Source organism: Myxocyprinus asiaticus, chromosome 45, assembly GCF_019703515.2.
Source record: "Myxocyprinus asiaticus isolate MX2 ecotype Aquarium Trade chromosome 45, UBuf_Myxa_2, whole genome shotgun sequence".
Taxonomy (NCBI): Eukaryota; Metazoa; Chordata; class Actinopteri; order Cypriniformes; family Catostomidae; genus Myxocyprinus; species Myxocyprinus asiaticus.
In genome coordinates, this window is record NC_059388.1 from 24,609,956 (window position 1) to 24,629,767 (window position 19,812).

General features: G+C 38.7%; 1 protein-coding gene across 1 annotated transcript; it reads right to left on the reverse strand.

The window, feature by feature from the left end:
- Positions 1-491: 491 nt before the first annotated feature.
- sult4a1 (sulfotransferase family 4A, member 1) lies at positions 492-19,605 on the reverse strand. The gene is made up of 7 exons (XM_051688572.1): positions 19,278-19,605; positions 11,576-11,706; positions 11,344-11,424; positions 11,018-11,144; positions 10,776-10,870; positions 4,364-4,502; positions 492-3,129 (listed from the first exon to the last, which is right to left on the reverse strand). Exons 1-7 carry the CDS (start codon positions 19,444-19,446, stop codon positions 3,017-3,019), a joined length of 855 nt encoding a protein of 284 aa, XP_051544532.1. The 5' UTR covers positions 19,447-19,605; the 3' UTR covers positions 492-3,016.
- Between the last annotated feature and the right edge of the window lie 207 nt (positions 19,606-19,812).

Below are 19,812 nucleotides of genomic sequence, written 5' to 3' on the forward strand. Positions count from 1 at the left end.
ATTCCTTTAAACATGATACTTGCAGATTTATTTGGTTTTTCTATATTACTAAGCTGTTCTTATGACCATTTAATAAAATTAAAAAACACAACGTTACTTTGTGTTTCACAATTTCCATATACTAATGGGATCTTTGTCTACACTTGCTGTCATTTTCAGCACTAATCTCTTTTTAAATATTTGACTGGTGCATTAAATCACACACATGTGTCACAGGCACTGATTTGTTGCCATAGGAACTTAAATGTCCTTTTGTGCCATCTGTGATCATTCAGAAACCCTTTGTAGTCAGCATGCTTCAGTTTCCAACTGTTGTTAATCCAGAAGCTCATAATTAAGCCACTCTTTGTATTAACAGCCTTTTTAATATGTATTTACTTGTAATGCTCTAAGGCAAAAAATTTGAAGAAGAAAGAATCAATTAATATACATCATTATCATCATCATCCAGTAGCTACATTGCAAAACAGACACTGTATGAAAACTGAACCTCAAGGCCTGAAGATGTCACTTTATTAATAAACCAGCTTGCAAGAATGAAAAGAAAACAATGTTGAGCCACCATTTAGTGTTATTTAAGACAGCACAGCAGGACTAAGTCTGTTGTTGACTGTGTAGCCACAGACATGAGCAGTACTAATACAAGTATGTGTCATAGTAGTATACATGTGTTTTGCTGTTGAGTCCAACACAGCAGACATTCAGGGGTACTAGACAAATACGTCCAGAGGCAAGAAGCATTTGTTGGAAAGGGGGGCATGACACTGTCCACAATGAAAGAGAACATGCATGGAAATTGATGATGATGTGAACCAAAGGAGCTTCCTAATTAATATGTGAACATTTGTGAAGTTATAACTGACTGTTAAGAGTGCTGGTATTTTAAGAAAACATCTTGTTTTCACTTTGACTTGACCTAATGCATCTTTTATGCTTCTAAATTAGACATAATGATGTAATTATGAGAGCATACCTGATCGTAACAACACTTCTGAGACATTATATTATGATATGCATGTAACTAAGTGTTAAATGTTGCATGCCCCTCTCACTCTCCTTCTTTTCATTTAGGCAGATTCACAGACTGGGCCGGAGGGAGATTGCACTTAGAGGCATTATGCTGCTTATATTAACAGAGCACACACTAATGTGAATGATTATGGAGTAATAAGATATTGCAATTGTGCAATGTGTAGATGTGATAGGCTTATTCATACACACACTCTCACAGCTATAAGCTCACAGATGAAAAACATGCACAAGTGTGTAAACATAAGACAAATATGTAATACCATTCACTGCAGTTTCTATGAATGGCTGTAATGGAATTGAAGTCAAAGCTGTCTAAAAGCCACTAGAGACGAAATGAGATTATACACATACATCGAGATATGTTGGCCAGTATCCAATCAGCATTCATTATGAGAGTCGGGTTTCCACCTCCTGAGATGTGATTGGATGACTGCATATTTGGTGCAGCTAGTAGCCAATGATTTTACAGAATCCTCCTGAAAAATGAAAACAATCTTTTTTTTCTGAGAGTTTTTCAGATGGGTTTAGCGTTTAGCATATAGAATATAGTCTAAATCATTTCTTTATTGTTTTTAATAAATACATATTTCATAAGCGCCTTTGGGATATGAATAGCTCTGTACAATGTACAAACGCAACAAGCACCGTGCTCTTACTTCTGTCTAAAGCATTGCTGTTTATACAAATACACACAAGAGAAAGCTCTGGAAATACCTTTTAGGCTTTGTTCACACTGTACAAAATCCAATTTGGTTTTCAAATCTGAATTTTAGGACTGACTGTGAAAAAAAATTGCGTATTCAGACCATTTCTGGCAATATTGTGCAGATACGCGTTGCATCCTATATGACGGAAAAACTTTTTGAAATCCAATCTGACCGTTCAAACTGAGACGCATTCCAAAAAAAAAAAAAATAAATAAATATATATATATATAATTTAAAACCACAAATGGATGTGATTTGAGTCGGATACCCTAATAAGATAGCAGAACTCAAAAAAATTTAGGCAATCAGTTACATCAAAGTTTTTAAGTTAATAGAACATTCAGATTGTAATTTTGTATGCACATGCATGTGAGTTGCTCTTAACTTGAAATATTGAGTAAGCTAACTCTTAAATTTTGATGGCACTTAACTTTAACTCTTTGGCTGCACTTAAAATTAACAAGTAAACTCAACTTATGTAATTCACATACACGAAACCTTACTAGTACAAACTAGTACGGTGAATGTTAGCATGCTAAATGCATGCTAATTGGAAACACTATGCTTTGATTTGCATAGCAATTGCTAAATGAGTAAAGTTAACATAAAACATTCATACGCTGTACCTGTCCTCAACCTAAACTCAAGCTCCACTATTCACCATAATGGTAACTCAAACAACAGATACTCTTCTAAATAACACAAACATTAAACACTAACAAATCTCCCCCTTTACATTCATCTTGCACAAAGACATTGTATAACACTTGATTTTAACATTTACTCTCCCTGTCGAGTGCCATGCAAAGCATGCTAGGAAAGTGACCAGTTTCAGTTAAATTTAAGTTCCTGTAAGTTTAAAGAGACAAGGTCGTTAAACTCAAAACAATAAACAATTCAGGTTACTTAAAAGGTGTCAAATTCGTGAAATCAGAAGAAAGAGAATGTTCTATATACTCATCAAGGTTCATTTATTTGAACTAATTAGTCTGATTTAATTTTTCCCTAATCAAAACAATTAATTATTTTGAGCATTAGGGTTTACAGTGCCTGTCTGAACGAAGCCTCAGTACTGACCTTGTATCAGTTCTAAGAAGTAACTTTTGAGTACCGGTAACTCATAAAAGCAGTGATGAGCAAAAAATGCTAGGGATGTAAAGATAAAAGCTCAGTGATGGGGAATATCCATCATTAAGCACAGCAGGCCAGCAGGTGAACTGATTGGTTGGTTTGTTCGTGAAACAGTTGACAGATAGTCCACAGACTGAGTCACCCCCTCACAGATTAAAGTCAAAGGTCAGGTCAGACTTTGCCATCTTCTGTCGGTACACAGCATCAAACTTGTCATTCATGGACACAGTGAAAATGTCCTTCCACAGTCCAACACGACCTGAAGCAGACAATGACAACAGAATAAATAACAGAAAAAGAGCTCTTGATTTTAGTTGAGGGAGATTGAATAAACTCCCATCTAGTAAACAGGTGATCACAGACTATATTCCAGTGCTAACTAGTGCTAACCTGAACTTGCGGTGCCAATGATATACAGTACACAAATGTACAGTGTGAAATCTTGAAGCCTGCAGTCAGGATTACTAACCCAGGGTTGAAAGCCACCTTTACCATTTCAAGTGTAAAAAAATTAAAAACTATGACTTATTGTCACTTAGACTCACCTTCTGCCCCTCTCTTTTACTCTTCCCCTCTCTCTTTTTCTCTCCATGTTCACTGTTTATCTAAGACCCTACTGTATGCAGTGACTTTTCACCATCATGTCAAGCCAAGAATCCATGCAAAAATCCATGCTAAAAGATACATGAACGAGACACAAGAAAACAACAAGAGACCAAAACTGCAAATTATAACAAGATGCAATAACTGGACACACTAAATGTGTCTAAAATAATTCACAAATTGTATTTTATGTAAAAAAAAATAAAACTAAAAAAAAAAATAAATATATATATATATATATATATATATATATATATATATATATGACACATAACAAAGTGAACTGAATAAGGAAAATAAAACAAGCACAACAGATAGCAACAGAAATATTCTTTACATATATATATATATATATATATATATAGTAAAAAGTGACGCATCACACATTTTCACCACATGATGGCACTGTGGAAACTGACACTCCAACATTCCTAAACTTATGTAATTAATCCACATAGATTGTGTCTAATGGCAATTACATGAAGAAAATGGGCCACATTCTTTTTTTCTTTTTTTTTCTACATTTGTGAAATATGTTCCCTTATATTTAAATAAGTTCACCTTTGGCCTATTTCAAAACTTTTTTTATTATTCATTTGCCAATGCATATGAGATTCCTTGAGAAAGACTTAGGATTGCTCTTGCACAAGAACAAATCTCTGGACATCAGTTTTATTGAAAAGAATATTTGATTTGGCACACTCTGTTTTAGACTTAATAAGGTACAGGGTTAGTGGACTTAAGGTCATGTGAGTTCAGGAGGCAGACTACAGCAAGAGCCCTTAATGGTGTCCACAGTGTCTGTCTATTTGTCTTTCTGTCTATTTGTCTTCTTTATTTATTTGTATTTATTTATTTTAATTATTTATTCGCTCAGCTGTCTCTCTCACCCCGGCAGATGGACAGGGCCTCAGAGTTACAGCACTGCTCTATGAGCTGGTTGCAGCTCTCCACCATACTCTCCAGCTGCACTTTATCACAGGAGACACCCAGAAACCGCGCCAGCTGCTCCACCAGGGTCCCCAGATCCTCCAGAGAGAAAATACAGGACGCAGGTGGACAGAAGGACAGAGAGAAAGAGAGAGAGAATGGCAATCTTACAGTTATGTAATTATGACTCACTCCTTGGTCTTACACAGATATGGAAATAGCTTACATAACCTCAATTTTCAAATAATTTCAGGAAACTCTAGGTACAGATGTCATTTATCTACCAGATGTCCAGTACACATAATTTTATTTAAAAAAATCAAATTCGCTAATAGTAGACGAGGCTACATTGTATATTAATGCAAACCAAACCACTTATTAAACATGTACATCTTTTCTGTTTTGGAAAGAGGGGGCGTGGCTAATTCAACGGCTCAGTTTGTGGAAATTCTAGAACGGCAAAATTGCATACAGCACCTTTAATGAATTAACATTTGTAAAATTATCACATAATAAAATTAAAAATGACAGAACAACAAAAGTTTTCACTATTTTTATATATTTTCTATGTTAATTATTACTATATTGTGGTGTATATTGCATCCATTATATTCTGCATATAAGCTCTGTGATCTCTTAGACCACATTAAGACTGCTAAATCTGATAAAAACAGGAACAAGTTGTCCTACTGTATCTATGTGTTCTGCTTCTATACATTAGAGTCTGTTGCCTCATAGGGTACCCTACTGTCACATGTACTGTAATGTTTGTGCTTTTACTCTGGACTCTGAGCTCTCTTTATCTCATTACCCCATAAAGATACAGAGACAAAATATTTGTCTAAGCAGACTGACTACCAGTGACACCCCTCTCATACATATACATTAAAACCCTCCTACCTGTATTATCCTTATGACATTAATTCAGTTGTTCATTAGCACAGTGGATTAGAATGTTTTATTGGTTTTATTTCACTTTGTTACACCTGTGGTTTTCCCGGTCTAAAGTGACCAGCAATTGGAAATGAATGGATTAGACTACAAAATATATTAAGTGTTCAGGAGCATCTCAATCCTTTAGATGAGCACATATATGGATGTGTGTTTGCACACACAAATTCCTCATACGTGTGCGCGCACACACACACACACATGTTGGTGTGGCTATCCTTATGAGGACTCTCCATAGACATAATGATTTTTATACTGTACGAACTATAGATTCTATCCACTAACCCTACCCCTAAACCTAACACTCACAAAAAACTTTCTGCATTTTTACATTTTCAGAAAAACATAGTTTAGGATGTTTTTTAAGCCATTAGAATTATGGGGACACTAGAAATGTCCTCATAAACCACATTTATAGCATAATACCCTCGTAATTACCAGTTTGTAACCTAAAAAAAAAATGTCCTCATAAACAACCCACACACACACACACACACACACACACACATACACACATACACACAACGTGTGTTGAGCACCCTTTTGAGCATCGTTTTTCCATGTACACACTTTGAGGAATATTTCAAGATCTACTTATTACATTATGTTGTGTTTGGGCTTGTTTTAATCAAGATAGTCTGCTGTCAGTTACGATATGTCATTGTTTATGTAAAACGTGACAAAAAGACACTCCTGATTATTATATTTATGCGTGTCATTGGGAATATCATACACTAATACTTAATAAAGTTTGGCCTGTGAGTGAAACAAATTTGCTTGACCTTTCCAACGATATATAATACATGGCTGTTTTTACCATCTCTAAATATAATTGCTGTGATAACAAATTAGCAATTTATGGGAACAAAACTGTTCTAATTTGTCAGCTAATTAAAAAGCATTATTTAAACCACCCCTGGAGTCACGAGTTCGAATCCAGGGCGTGCTGAGTGACTCCAACCAGGTCTCCTAAGCAACCAAATTGGCCCGGTTGCTAGGAAGGGTAGAGTCACATGGGGTGACCTCCTCGTGGTCGCTATAATGTGTGGTTCTCGCTCTCGGAGTGGGGCATGGTGAGTTGTGCGTGGATGCCGCGGAGAATAGCGTGGGCCTCCACACGCGCTATGTCTTCGCAGTAACGCGCTCAACAAGCCACGTGTTAAGATGCACGGATTGATGGTCTCAGATGCAGGGGCAACTGAGATTCATCCTCCACCACCCAGATTGAGGCAAGTCACTATGCCACCATGAGGACTTAGAGCGCATTGGGAATTGGGCATTCCAAATTGGGTAGAAAAGGGGAGAAAAAAAAAAGCATTATTTAAGAATTGGTAGGATCAGCTTTATGCAATGTAAAGTCCAGATCCTAAGCATTAAAATGACACCTATTTTGTTTAGATCAAGCAAGTGGTTATTAATTTCTTACATATTTATTTATTTATTTTAAATATGTTCAATAAAGAAGTACAAAACCTGTCATAATTACTAAAAAAGAAATTGACAAAAAGGCCTAATGCAATATCTTGTGATAAAATATGCAGTATGAGAGATTTATTAACAGTCTTAGTGGGCTGGTCATTTTTGACCAACACAAAAAATGTTAGCACAAACGAACACAAGGGTTAAAGTAGTATGTGAAAAAGAATGTAGTATGCAATGATAATTTCTTTAGACAATATGCTACATTGCTGTCACATGACTTCATCAATTTACATGTTAATTTCATTCATTTTAATCCAATTTTGTGTACAAATGCCTTGGTAGTCAGATTATAATGAGTCAATAAAATGTTAAAAATCATAGCTAATATTTCTTCAGTTCATTTGTAAAACTGCAAAAGGATGGTCAAGTCAGGCGCATCGCATTGTGGGATACAGTGTTCCACAAATTTTGCTCGGCTGTGTACTGCTCGTTTTGGCAAATGTAGAAGGTCATCTGGGTACTCAATGCTGTAATTGTACAAGTACTACATGCTGTTCAGAACAGGCAGGGTAAGTGGATGGAATGAGTGTGTTTGTGTTTGTGTGTGTGTGTGTGTGTGTGTGTGTATGTGTTTCAAGGTTATTATCGTAAACTAAAACTAAATGTAAAAAAAACATTTTCGTAAACTGAAATAAAAATAAAAATCAACATAACTGGAAAAACTTAAACTAATCTAAAATAAATAAAAATAAAATAAAATAAAAATAATCGTAAAAAATATTTCGTTTTCATTTTTGAGTTTCTGAACGTCTGCTTTCGTTTAGTTTCCAAACGTCTGCCTTGAGACGTCACACAGGTCACATAAACTACAACACATAGAGACGATATCATATAGAGACTGTGTCTGTTCCCCGAACTACCAAACACAAACCCCTCACTAAATCATTTAGAAAAAATGTGATTAAGGTCAAACTTGAAAAAAATAAAATAATTTGAAGATAAACATATAAAGGTAGGGCTACTAAACATTAGATCTCCTTCTAACAAAAATTATTACAGATCTGTAACGGGTTCAGGATGGGCAAGGAGGAGGCGGGAACTGGCAGAACAGTCAACAGAACTTTAAAGACATAAATGAACTTAAAACAACGTAAAACACACACAGCAGCCGCGTGTGTCTCTCACTCTCTCGAACTGGAGTCTCCGGCTACCCTTTATCTATCTCTCCTGCTGATTAGGTGACACAGCGCCGGCCATGCACCCTCATGGCCCAGCCATGCCCTCCTCCTCCTCCTCGCCACACTCTTCCCCTGCCCAATTCAGGCCGGGGCGCCATACGGACTGGCCTACTCCCCAACTTCTCTGGAGGTGAGATGCTGCCCTTCCGGCCATTCTGCCAGCCGATGGTCCACCCCGCCTCCTGGGAACCTGGGGAGGGAGAGGGAAAGGGCGAGCGGGAGGCACACAGAGAGAGAGGAGAGAGAGAGAAAAACTTGCTCGCCGTTCCTGGACATGCCGTCGCCTGGTCCTCAGCCACTCCTCCGCCCTCTGGCAGATGACAGTTGCTCCTCCTCGGGTGGACGGCAGCGAGTCCTCCAACCCCTGGCGGACGGAACAGCTCCTCCCCTTCCTGGCGGATGGCAGCGGTTCCTCCGACTCCAGGCAACCGGCAGCGATTCCTCCGTCCCCTGGCGGACGGCCGCGGCTCCTCCCCTGGCAGACAGCAGCGGCGAGGACTCCACGGCAGCGCATCCCTCCTCCTTCCCGGGTTTCGGCACCAGTGTAACAGGTTCAGGGTGGGCAAGGAGGAGGCAGGAACCGGCAGAACATTCAACAGAACTTTAATGAAATAAATGAACTTAAAACAACATAAAACACATGGACGCACACACACACACACACAGCAGCCGCGTGTCTCTCTCTCTCTCTCTCTCTCTCTCTCTCTCTCTCTCTCTCTCTCTCTCTCGAACTGGCATCTCCGGCTCCCCTTTATCTCTCTCTCCCGCTGATTAGGTGACTCAGCGCTGGTCGTGCACCCACACAGCCCAACCACACCCTCCTCGCCACAGGATCATAGTTTGGATGCACTCTGCTTGACTGAAACCTGGCTTAAACCGGATTAATATATTAGTTTAAATGAATCTACTCCCTCAGGTTATTGTTATAAACATGAGCCTCACCTGAAGGGTCGAGGAGGAGGTGTTGCTACAATTTACAGTGAAGTTTTTGATGTTCCTCAGAGGACAGGATATAAATTTAAGTCTTATGAACTAATATTGCTTAATGTGACACCGTCAGATATAAATAAAAAATCTCTGTTGTCTTTGGCCCTTGCTACAGTATATAGATCATCCGGGCCATCCTGAATTTGCTAATTTTCTATCAGATCTAGTAGTTAATGTAGATAGAGATTTAATGGTTGGTGACTTCAACATTCACAAAGATAATGAAAATGACACATTAGAATTAGCATTTATCGATATTCTGAACTCTCTTGAAGTCAGACAAAATGTGACAGGACCAACTCATCGCCATAATCATATACTAGATTTAAAGAGGCCCTATTATGCTTTTTGGGATTTTACCTTTCCTTTTGTGTGTAATATAGCTGTACGTGCATGTAAAAGGTCTGCATAGTTACAAAGCACAAAGTCCACGCCAAAAAGAGTTACTCTCTCCCACAGAAAACACTGCTCCTGAACTGCCTGAAATGTCTGGTTTGCAGTCCAGCCATTACTTAAGTGACTTAGCTATGTCACTATGTAACACATTTGCATAATGCCTGCCTAAGGGCTACTTCGGTTATGGTAAGGGGTGTTACATTTCCGACATGCAGTCTATGCAGTTGACCAATCACAACAGACTGGGCCAGCTGACCAATCAGAGCATACTGGGCTTTTTGGAAAGGGGGGCTTTAAAGAGACAGGAGCTAAAACAGAGCGTTTCAGACAGAGGGTGAAAAGAGCTGCTGTAGCATTGTACAGGATGAGAAAAACTATGTGTTTTTTGAACATTAAAGCATGTAAACCTATTCTAGTAGACCCCCAAAATAAAATTATGAACCTGAAAATTAGCATAATATGGGCGATTTAATTCTGTCATATGGAGTTGATGTTGATATAAAAATTCTACCACAGAGCGATGACATCTCAGATCATTACCTTGTCCCTTGTTTGCTGTGATCAGCTAATGTCACTCAATCTACACCATGCTATCGTTCAGGTAGGACCACTAAAGATAGCCTCACTAATAATCTTCCAGAATTGTCTCACATACTCCATAAGCCAAAAAAGTCTAGAAGAACTTGATATAATAACAGAAAATATAAATACAGTCTTCTCTAGCACTCTTGATAGTGTCGCCCCCCTTCGATTAAAGAAAATTCAGGAAAAAAGCCTTGCACCATGGTACAATGATCACACTCATGCTCTCAAGAGAGCAGCTCGAAAAATGGAGCACAAGTGGAAGAATACAAAATTAGAGGTATTTTGTGGTGCATGGAAGGACAGCCAGGCACTAAAAGCTGCCAGGTCAGCATATTTTAGCAAACTAATAGAAAATAACCACAACAATCTTAGGTGTTTTATTCAGTACTGTGGCTAAATTGGTTAGGAACTAAGCATCGACTGAACCAGATATTCTGTTGCAGCACAATAGTAATGACTTCATGAATTTCTTTACTGATAAAATTGAAATAATCAGAAATAAAATTGGAACTATAAAAACTAAAACTAAAATAAAAATGAAATGTTATGAAAAACTAAAATTAAACTATAAAATCTTTAAAAACTAAAACTAACAAAGAACTAACAAACAAAACTACATAGATTGTACAAACTATAGATTTAGAATCTATAGTTCATACAGTATAAAAATCATTATGTCTTTGGAGAGTCCTCATAAGGATAGTTGCACCCACGTGTGTGTGTGTGTGTGTGTGTGTGTGTGTGTGTGTGTGTGTGTTTGTGTGTGTGTGTGTCACAGTAATCTCCACTGTACCTTGTACATGTCCTCGTATTTCAGAAAGAGAACATTGGAGTCCATGCGATGCTCCCAGAACTCCTGAACATGTTCAAACCAGGAGCCATATCCCACTTCAGAGAGAGAGAAAAATATAAATTCACTCCCAGTTTGTCTATTCTCTCACACACTTTACATTTTTTTACTTTTTTTTACTTTTTTTTTTTTATGTTGACTCCTGTGTCTTATGAAGCTCATGTGACTGTGTTTGTCTCACTCACACTTGTCATTCATGAATCGTCTGCAGAACTCCTGAAATGTTCCCCTGTAGCTCATTGTTCTTAAAGAGCGATGAAACTGATAGTAGGACACCACCAGATCTTTAGGATTCCTGGCCATGTAGATCACCTACAGAAATTACATGGATATATTTGTGTAAAGCCTATTCACACCAAAGGGAAACAAAATAAGTGAAGTAAATTGCTCATTAAAGGCCTAAATAAGCGAGTCCCCCTGAATGTTAGGGAATGACATACTCAGTCATATGGGTTTAGATTGGCGTAATGGTGAGTTTTTGATGCAAATATTGTCTGTAATTTCTGCTAACCTTGCCTTCTCCATTGTGCATTGCTGTGGGAAGGAAACGGAAGGGCAGATGGCTTTTGATCAGTCGAGGCGATGTCAGTTCCTACAGAAACAAAAAACAAAACTGCAATTTTTCAGTTAAAAATATTTTTAATTATTTACTATTTCTTATTCTAATGCTCATTAATTGCCAAAGTCATTGCTTCATTGATTGCTATGTTTTGTATAATGTGTCAAAACGAGAGAACGTGTACCTGGATAATCTCCAATCCAGGCTGTGGGTATTCCAACACAGGAAGTTGCTCATCAATATTCATGAGCCCAATCTCATCTGGGTCAGCTCCCTGGCTCACCAGATATACTACCTCCTGTAACAAACTTGTACCTATGTGCAGGAGAGGAAGAAAGTACAGTCATATTGGATGTATTATTAATGGTAAAACTTTGCCAGCTGCACTTATGAAATATAGTGTAAGTGCATTTGTTGGAATATAGCCTGACCTGTTCACAAACCCATTTCAAGGCCTTCTTTTATTTAAGCCAGTCATTAGTTGAGTTTGGCTATATTTTTCAGATACATTTACAGATGTTTTTTTTATTTTTATTTTTTTATCCAAAGTGACTTGTGAATGTGAATAATTGGCAGCCTTTTGCCAGCCTTTCTAATGAGCTTTCACCTGCACAGTTATCAGTTTTGGAGATGCATTTTTATAAAGTCCAGGTTTTTTCACCTTCTTAATGTTGGCCTTCAGGCATGTCACAAAATATCAATATATTGATTATTGATTGGCACATCAATTTATATATTTTATCAATATATTTTTGAGGCATTGATATATTAACATTAGCCGACATTTAAATTAGAAGCCTAATTTGTGTACTTTCCAATTCACTTGGGCTTCTGTTGAATGTCTGGCATAATAGCGTTGGGAGACCACAAGGGGATATATAACATTTACTGAAGCAGGTCGCAAGGCACAGGTATCACATAGGAAATAGGATGGGTATTTTAGAGCTCCTTGCACTGGAAGCATTCAGTAAAAAGTTACAAAGGTTTTTGTACTTCTTCAAGAATAAAAGTGACATTAATGAGTTTTCAGGTTAGTGTACGAAGCCGGTTTAACTGTGCAAACTGAACAATTAGATATTATTATGCAATTTCTCTGTATGTATCTTTGAAGAGATTTCATTCAAGCTGTCAAATCACAAAAAGACATACTTGAACTGAAAATAAATTGTGTAGGCTATATTAAAGAGGCATATGCACAGTATATCATCCACTGATGGCTAGAATAATCTTTGTCCTTTGATAATGATTTGGGTTGAATTTAATGGAAAACTATGCGAGTAACGCTCCATGGCACTGCAGATTTTTGAGCAACCTCAACAGACACATCTGTGTGTCTGCACTGTGTATGTATTTTCATAGAAAATAATTGTTTTTAATTTTAGAATACACCATGTCATCCGCCAGTGTGCGACCCCCTTTAATTTAACCTGCCGCTCACACTTTACCAAAGTTGTGTCTAGAAATATTTTTGAAAAGACAGACTATTGTGCAACGTGTAGCCCTATTTATTTCTGAAAGAAGTCCCGACATATATCAATAATCATTGGGAAATTATTCTGATTATCGATGCATCAAAAAGGCATCAATTCCAAGCCTAGTCTTCAGTGTTCCCTGGCTTACGTAAAGGCTAGATGTCAATGTCAACCTTATGAGTAGGAATTTATGGTGATATGCAACCAAAAACATTATAAGGACATTTTTTTGGAATTCACAGTTAATTCTTGATAAGTGACATACAAGAAAATGTCACATTCTAAGAGAACATTTCAAGAAAAATGGGCCTTGACTAATTCATTGTAAGAGCAATTATGGAATGGATAGAGTTGGTTTAAACACATGACTTGCATTAGACAAGTAACAGTAGAGTTGTTAATCACCAAAAAAATTGGTTTTTCAGATCCTCTGAAAAGCATGAAAAATGTATTGGAGAGGTTTGGAGTCTGATCACAATAATAAAACATCTTAGCCCATAAAATATACATAGACGTTTCCTTACTTTTTGCGTGTGTGTGCATTTGGAGGCTTATCAATGTCCTCTTTCACTTCTGACTTTTGCCCCTTTCTGATTAAATGTTTTAGAGAACAAATGCTGGAGATCTACTTCCCTGTAGCATTTAGGCTTTGGTTTAGGAGAGGACACGATATTTCCAAAACTCTTTGACTATATGGACCGTTTTCAGTCCTTAAGTAACAACAAAACAAATACATCATACAAATGCGACCTTGAAATTTTAATAAAAGTTCCCTTTTACTTCCATTCAGCAGTTTTGTTGTTTGCTTACATTCTCAGGAACAATATAAACAACAAAAACAGGCAAGACACTCCCTCACAGATACCCCATACAGTTATATTTAATATTGCTAGAAAAAAAAAACTTGATTTGCTTGATGCATTCACAGAATGATTCATTCCAGTAAATGTAAACTTTGCCTTGTGTGAGCTCAAGGACGTAGATTTGGCTTGAACACTGGGGGGGTTGCAGCGTGAAGCATTTACCCATTGTAGAGGGGGTATAAGGGAAAGGAGGAGGCGAGAACCGGTTAGCAATGTAAATAATATTTAATTAAATAAGACACACAAACACATACAGGGCAGCTGCCCATAATTCTTTCTCTCTCAAGCTGCCGTCTTCGGGCTCCATTATCCCTCGCTCGCCTCATCAGGCTGATTGGTGTCCGGGCGTCTGTCATTCCACCCAGCACCGCCCTCCTCCGCGCTACACTCCTCCCTGCTACACTCCTCTCTGCGTTGCCTCAGGCCGGGGAGCCCCCAGCATGACGTACACCCCCCCCCCCCGGGGTGGGGGGCGTGCCTTATGCCTCGCCTGCCGGCAGGTCATCCCCGCCTTCCTCAACCTGGGAGGAGACAGGAGGGGAAAACAAAGCAGAAACAAAGGCGAGGGAAAGGCCAACACGGAGCAACAGCGCGACAGAGAGAGGAGAGAGAGAAAAAGCTCACTCACCGGTTCTCTGATGCGCCGTCGCGTGGTCCCCGATCACTCATCTACCCTCTCAGGCGGACGACAGCCGCTCCTCCCCGGGCGGACCGGAGTCAAACCTCTGACCCCCAGCGGACAGAACGCCCCTCCGCTTTTCTGGTGGCACGTGGGGACACTCCTCCGCCCCTGGCAGCGACTCCATCGCTCCAGGCAGTCGGGGAGTCCCGTCCCTCCTCGCCTCGCAGATGGCGGCTGTTCCCCGCATCCGGGCGGTCGGGCTACTCCGTCCCCTGGCGGATGGCAGCTGCACTCCCCTGGGTGGACAGCAGTGTCGAGGACTCTACGACTGACATCCCTCCTCCCTCCAGGGTTTCGGCACCAATGTAGAGGGGGTACAAGGGAAACAAGGAGGCGAGAACCGGCTTAACAATGTAAATAATATTTAATTTAATAAAAAGACACACAAACACATACAGGGCAGCTGCCCATAATTCTCTCTCTCTCTCTCTCTCTCTCTCTCGAGCTGCCGTCTTTGGTCGCCTTTATCCCTCGCTTGCCTCATCAGGCTGATTGGGGTCCGGGCATCCGTCATTCCGCCCGGCCCCGCCCTCCTCCGCGCTACACCCATGTTTCCATTGATCATAGTATAAATAACCCCCACCCCCCAGCATTTTTGCACCCTTGAAGGGCACTGCGGGAAGGGGATGCCACTCAAAGGGTTATTCCAAACAAAAGCAAGAAAATTCATCTTTTCACAAAGGGTCCACAAGACTGTTTGCGAAGGGTACATTCATACAAGTAATGCATGCTCCCTTTAGAGTACCCATTTCTAGGAATCTGTCCTTCGGAGAGAGGTGGTCACAGGTTTTTAGGGGCATACTTAGGGAAGATGTATCTTTCAGTGCCACAGTGACATGGATCTTTCAATATGAAATCAGTTTTCCTCCATTCCTAACTCTGGAACACCCATGATTAGGGAAAGAATAGTTTGTTTTATTTCCAACAAAGTTTTTTTGTGTGTATGTATAAGAATTGCTCCTGTTCCAAGAAAACATGAACATACACAAATACAACAGCAGTGTCACATGACCTTATGGTTGTAACCCCACCCCCCAATTGACTGAAAAATTTGTCATTTTGCTAACACAAGTTGTTAACAAGTTATCAAACCTTCCTTGACTTACATTGTCGATTTGTTCAAAGAGGAGATTGCTTTAAGAGATTAAAAAATGTTAACTTGATTGTAATCAAAAGTGAATAGGAATGTTGTCTCCATGTGTATTTCCAGCCTTTAACTGACTAATATCTTCCTTTGAACATTTTTGTTGTTGTTGCATCTAATAACTGATCTCTGTACTTCATTCCACATGTAAAACAGTAATGAAACTTAAGCTCTCAATGTCATGAAAATATTTCATGTGAAAAACATCTAATAAATATATAAGAAGCCTGAGAATTTTTTTGTAAAAAGTAAGCACAAATTAAGGCTTTTGTGTTTGTGTAATTCTCATTCAAATCTAAATTAAAAACATAAGAGCATCACCGACTCTGCCATTCCCTCCACACCAAAACTATTAACATGGCTATTTCTGTTTATTCTGCAGAACCGAGTAGCAGAACAACGTGTGACTTTACTGACTTGTCATCCATCACGGCCTGCTGGAGACACACATTTCAGTGTGTAACACTCAGCAGAGCTGGACCTTCCCTCGGCTTGCTCAATTACACAGATGCTGGTGTGACACAACAGTCTACGCAAAGCCAAGCAATTTCAGACCCTTACACAATAATTCTTACTTTCCTGCTGTCTGTCAGTCCTGTTAAATGCTGTTAAATTAAATGCAAGCAAATTTGTGACATTGTAACCATGTAAACTCCTTTGAACAAAAGGTCAGATGCTCTTTGGAACATTCTCAAATCATGCTGGATAACATGGATCATCAGGTTTTGCACAAACTTGTGGGGTCCATGCTGGCCTGAGTACATGTTCTCATTAAAAGCAAAAGGGGGACAGATGAAATACTAAATTGTCCACTGAAATTGGAATGCTGGTAATATAATTTGTGATTAAAAAATGTTATTCAGTAAGAACGCTAAATAGAAGCATTTTCACTAGAAGGCACATCAACAATAATCCATTTTCATTTGAGAACTCAGTATTCACTTTCTAAACGTTATTGTTTTCCAAGGTATGCAGTTATGGATAGCGTTTTCGGAACATTTCATTTTCGGTGGAGGAAAACGCTGTTCTAATGTGGATGAGAGGCGTAAATGTAGCAAAATGTGTGTTTTCAAACAAAAAGGTACGATCCATTTATGTTTGAAACCTCTTTTTTTTTAGTTTCCTAACATCATTATTTTACAAAGTATGCAGTTATGGATAGCGTTTTCGGAACGCTCTGTTTTTGGTGGAGGAAAACGCTGTTTTAGTGTGGAAAAGAGGCGTAAACATAGCAAAATGTGTGCTTTTTTTCAAACAAAAACATATGATCCGTTTAAGTTTCAAACCTCTGTTTTTAGTTTCCTTGCATCAGTGTTTTCCAAAGTATGCGGTTATGGATAGCATTTTCGGAACACTCTGTTTTTGATGGAGGAAAATGCTGTTCTAGTGTAGATGAGAGGAGTAAATGTAGCAAAATGTATGTGTTTTCAAACAAAAATGGAGTAGTGTGCATATGGCCTAAGACATGTGGACCACATTTTTACAAGTAACCTAAAGTCCAATCCCTTGTCCAAAAGAATGCAAGGATTACAGACCTATAGCCCTTACTTTAGTAATTATGAAATGTTTAGAAAGAATATTGCTTAAATATCTGGTGAGCACAATCAAAGACAAACTTGATCAATGTCAATTTGCTTACAAGCAAGGTTGCAGTACAGAAGATGCAGTGGCTGCTCTGGTGCATATTGTTTCTAAACATTTAGACAAATTTAACACCTATGCAAGAACCCTCTTTATAGACTTTTCCTCTGCATTCAACACAATTCAAGCTGACATCTTAAGAGTCAAAACTTGTACAGTTGGGTGTAAATCCCAATTTGATTCGGTGGTAAACTTCTTTTCTCACAAATAGAGTCCAAATTGTTAAAGTGACCAAAATCTTGTCATCGGCAGTTAAAACAAATGTTGGAGCACCCCAGGGCTGCGTTAGTTCTGCCATGCTTTTTACCTTGTACACAGATGACTGTCGTACAGACAGGTCTAGTCAATACATCTTAAAGTACTCTGATGATACTGTGTTAATATCTGTGTTAAGTGACTCAGAGAGCCCTGGATTGCACCAACAGGGAGTGACTAAATAGGTAGAGTGGTGTGACAACAATGCCCTTTTTATTAATATAAAAAAAACTGAAGAGATTGTATTTGGGTCAACATCCAATGCTCATACATTGCCTGTTGTTATACATAATGAAACTATCAGACAGGTAGGGATATATAAATACCTAGGAGTAATGATAGATAATATGCTATCGTGGAAAGATCATACGGACAGTATCTGTTAAAAGACAAGGCAGAGAATTTATTTCCTTCGAAGTCTTAGGTCCTTTGGAGCAAGAAAACAGATTCTGTTATTATTCTTTATGTCTGTGATCATGAGTGTTTTACAGTATTGTAATTCCATATGGTACATGAGCTTGTCTGTTAGTTTACAAAAACTAAAATTTGTTCAAAGATTGTAGGTCAGCCTCTTGAAAAACTATATGAACTGTACTATCATAAGAACCTCTTAAGGTTGGCCAATAATATTGTTTCTGACCCGAATCATGTGCTGCACAATTAAATTGTACTTTTACCATCTAACCGTCAGTACAAGGTAGTAATAATTGTGAATTAACATACTGTCACGCAAGAACATTTCAGACCTTGTCTGACAATAAAGTCAATATTAAGTCACATCCACAGTAATCAATTAATGTGAAAACACAATGATTTTGCTAAGTTTTACTTCTCTCATCTACACTGGAATGGCATTTTCCTCCACTGAAAACACACTCCATAACCGCATTCTTTGAAAAACGATAACAATTAGCATGGATTTAGACTTTTGTCATGTTATCTGTATCAAACTGTTTCCATATGGTCTGTGACTGTACTGATGCTGTTTACAGGGCCAATCTGTTTTATATTTATTTATTTAATTTTATTTATTTATTCTAGTCTTTTCTGGCTAGGTGCAAGCAGGAGATAAGATGGCTCTCTCATGCACCAGTACTTTCCTGTCTTCAGCTTGCTTTTTGATGCAGGACAAACTGTTTTGGACGCATCCACTTACCATCCAAAGTGGTTGTTTAAAATCATTGCATTTTTTCCTAATTAACTATGAGTACATCAACATAGCAACAATCAACTATGGAAAAACCCATATCAGTAGACCACTATTATGAATATTGAGGGGGACATGTCTATGGTGGTTACGGCCCTGGTGTGGTATGGTGCGCTATATCCTATCAGGAGACCCACCCGTCCACACACAGCGCACCGCGCAGCGCCTCCTCTGCAGTGGGCCCGCAACGTGAGCATGGCAAATATTTCACCTCGCTGTTTCGCACGTCAACATACAATATGAACACGCTTATTGTTCAAAACCACGAAAGACCATGCAATCTCTAAAATGCATGACTTTAACTATATATTTTTTAATACAACTCGTGTGTTTCATAATGTTTTGAAAACGTTTCTTAGTCAATAGCCTACAGATTATATTGCCAATGTCATCTACGTCATTGATGAGTCATGCATAAAGGCAAACCAACGTTTATATGTCTAGATCTTAATAACTACTGTTTTACTGAGCAACAATATTTATGCAGTATTTTTGTGGGGATGCATAAGTGATGTTAAAGATCTCAGAGGCACCCTTATTGCATAACATCTAAGACAGTTGCATCCTCAATGGAGGAAACATGCACCTTAAAAGTGTCATGCTCGCACGTGCATTTCAATACCTGATTTGGGATACGTGACGATCCATATGTCGCTACTTCTTAACGAAAAGTTGGCGATCTCATCCATTTTGCCCCTGCAGAAAGGAGGGAGTCGAACTCCATGATACTCAAAATATTTGCTCTCGTATTCGATCGGGGTGCTCGGCGTGTCCACCTCGCTTTCCGCCATTCTATAAAGCGATCACACGACAAAAAGCTTCAAGGAATTTATTTTTTTCCGCAATATTTGGGTCGAAGAGGACGCGTTTGATATCCACCAGCCCCTGATTGTTTGGCAAAAACGTACTGTTTTGCATGCGCCATGATCTTCAGCCAATCAGGTGGAGGAGAGATGATGTAATGGGATACTCTCTTAGTGATGGTGCTCAGCATCAGCACCAGTCGGGGCGGTTCGTCGAGCATGGTTAATTACGAGTGTTAAAAAACAGAATTAACATATTCTGAAAGTAACTATACAATCTGTAGAATGGAAGTAATAAGGCATGGTTTAGGACGGTTTGTGGTGCATTTATGATGTGCTTTGGATCAATTTTGT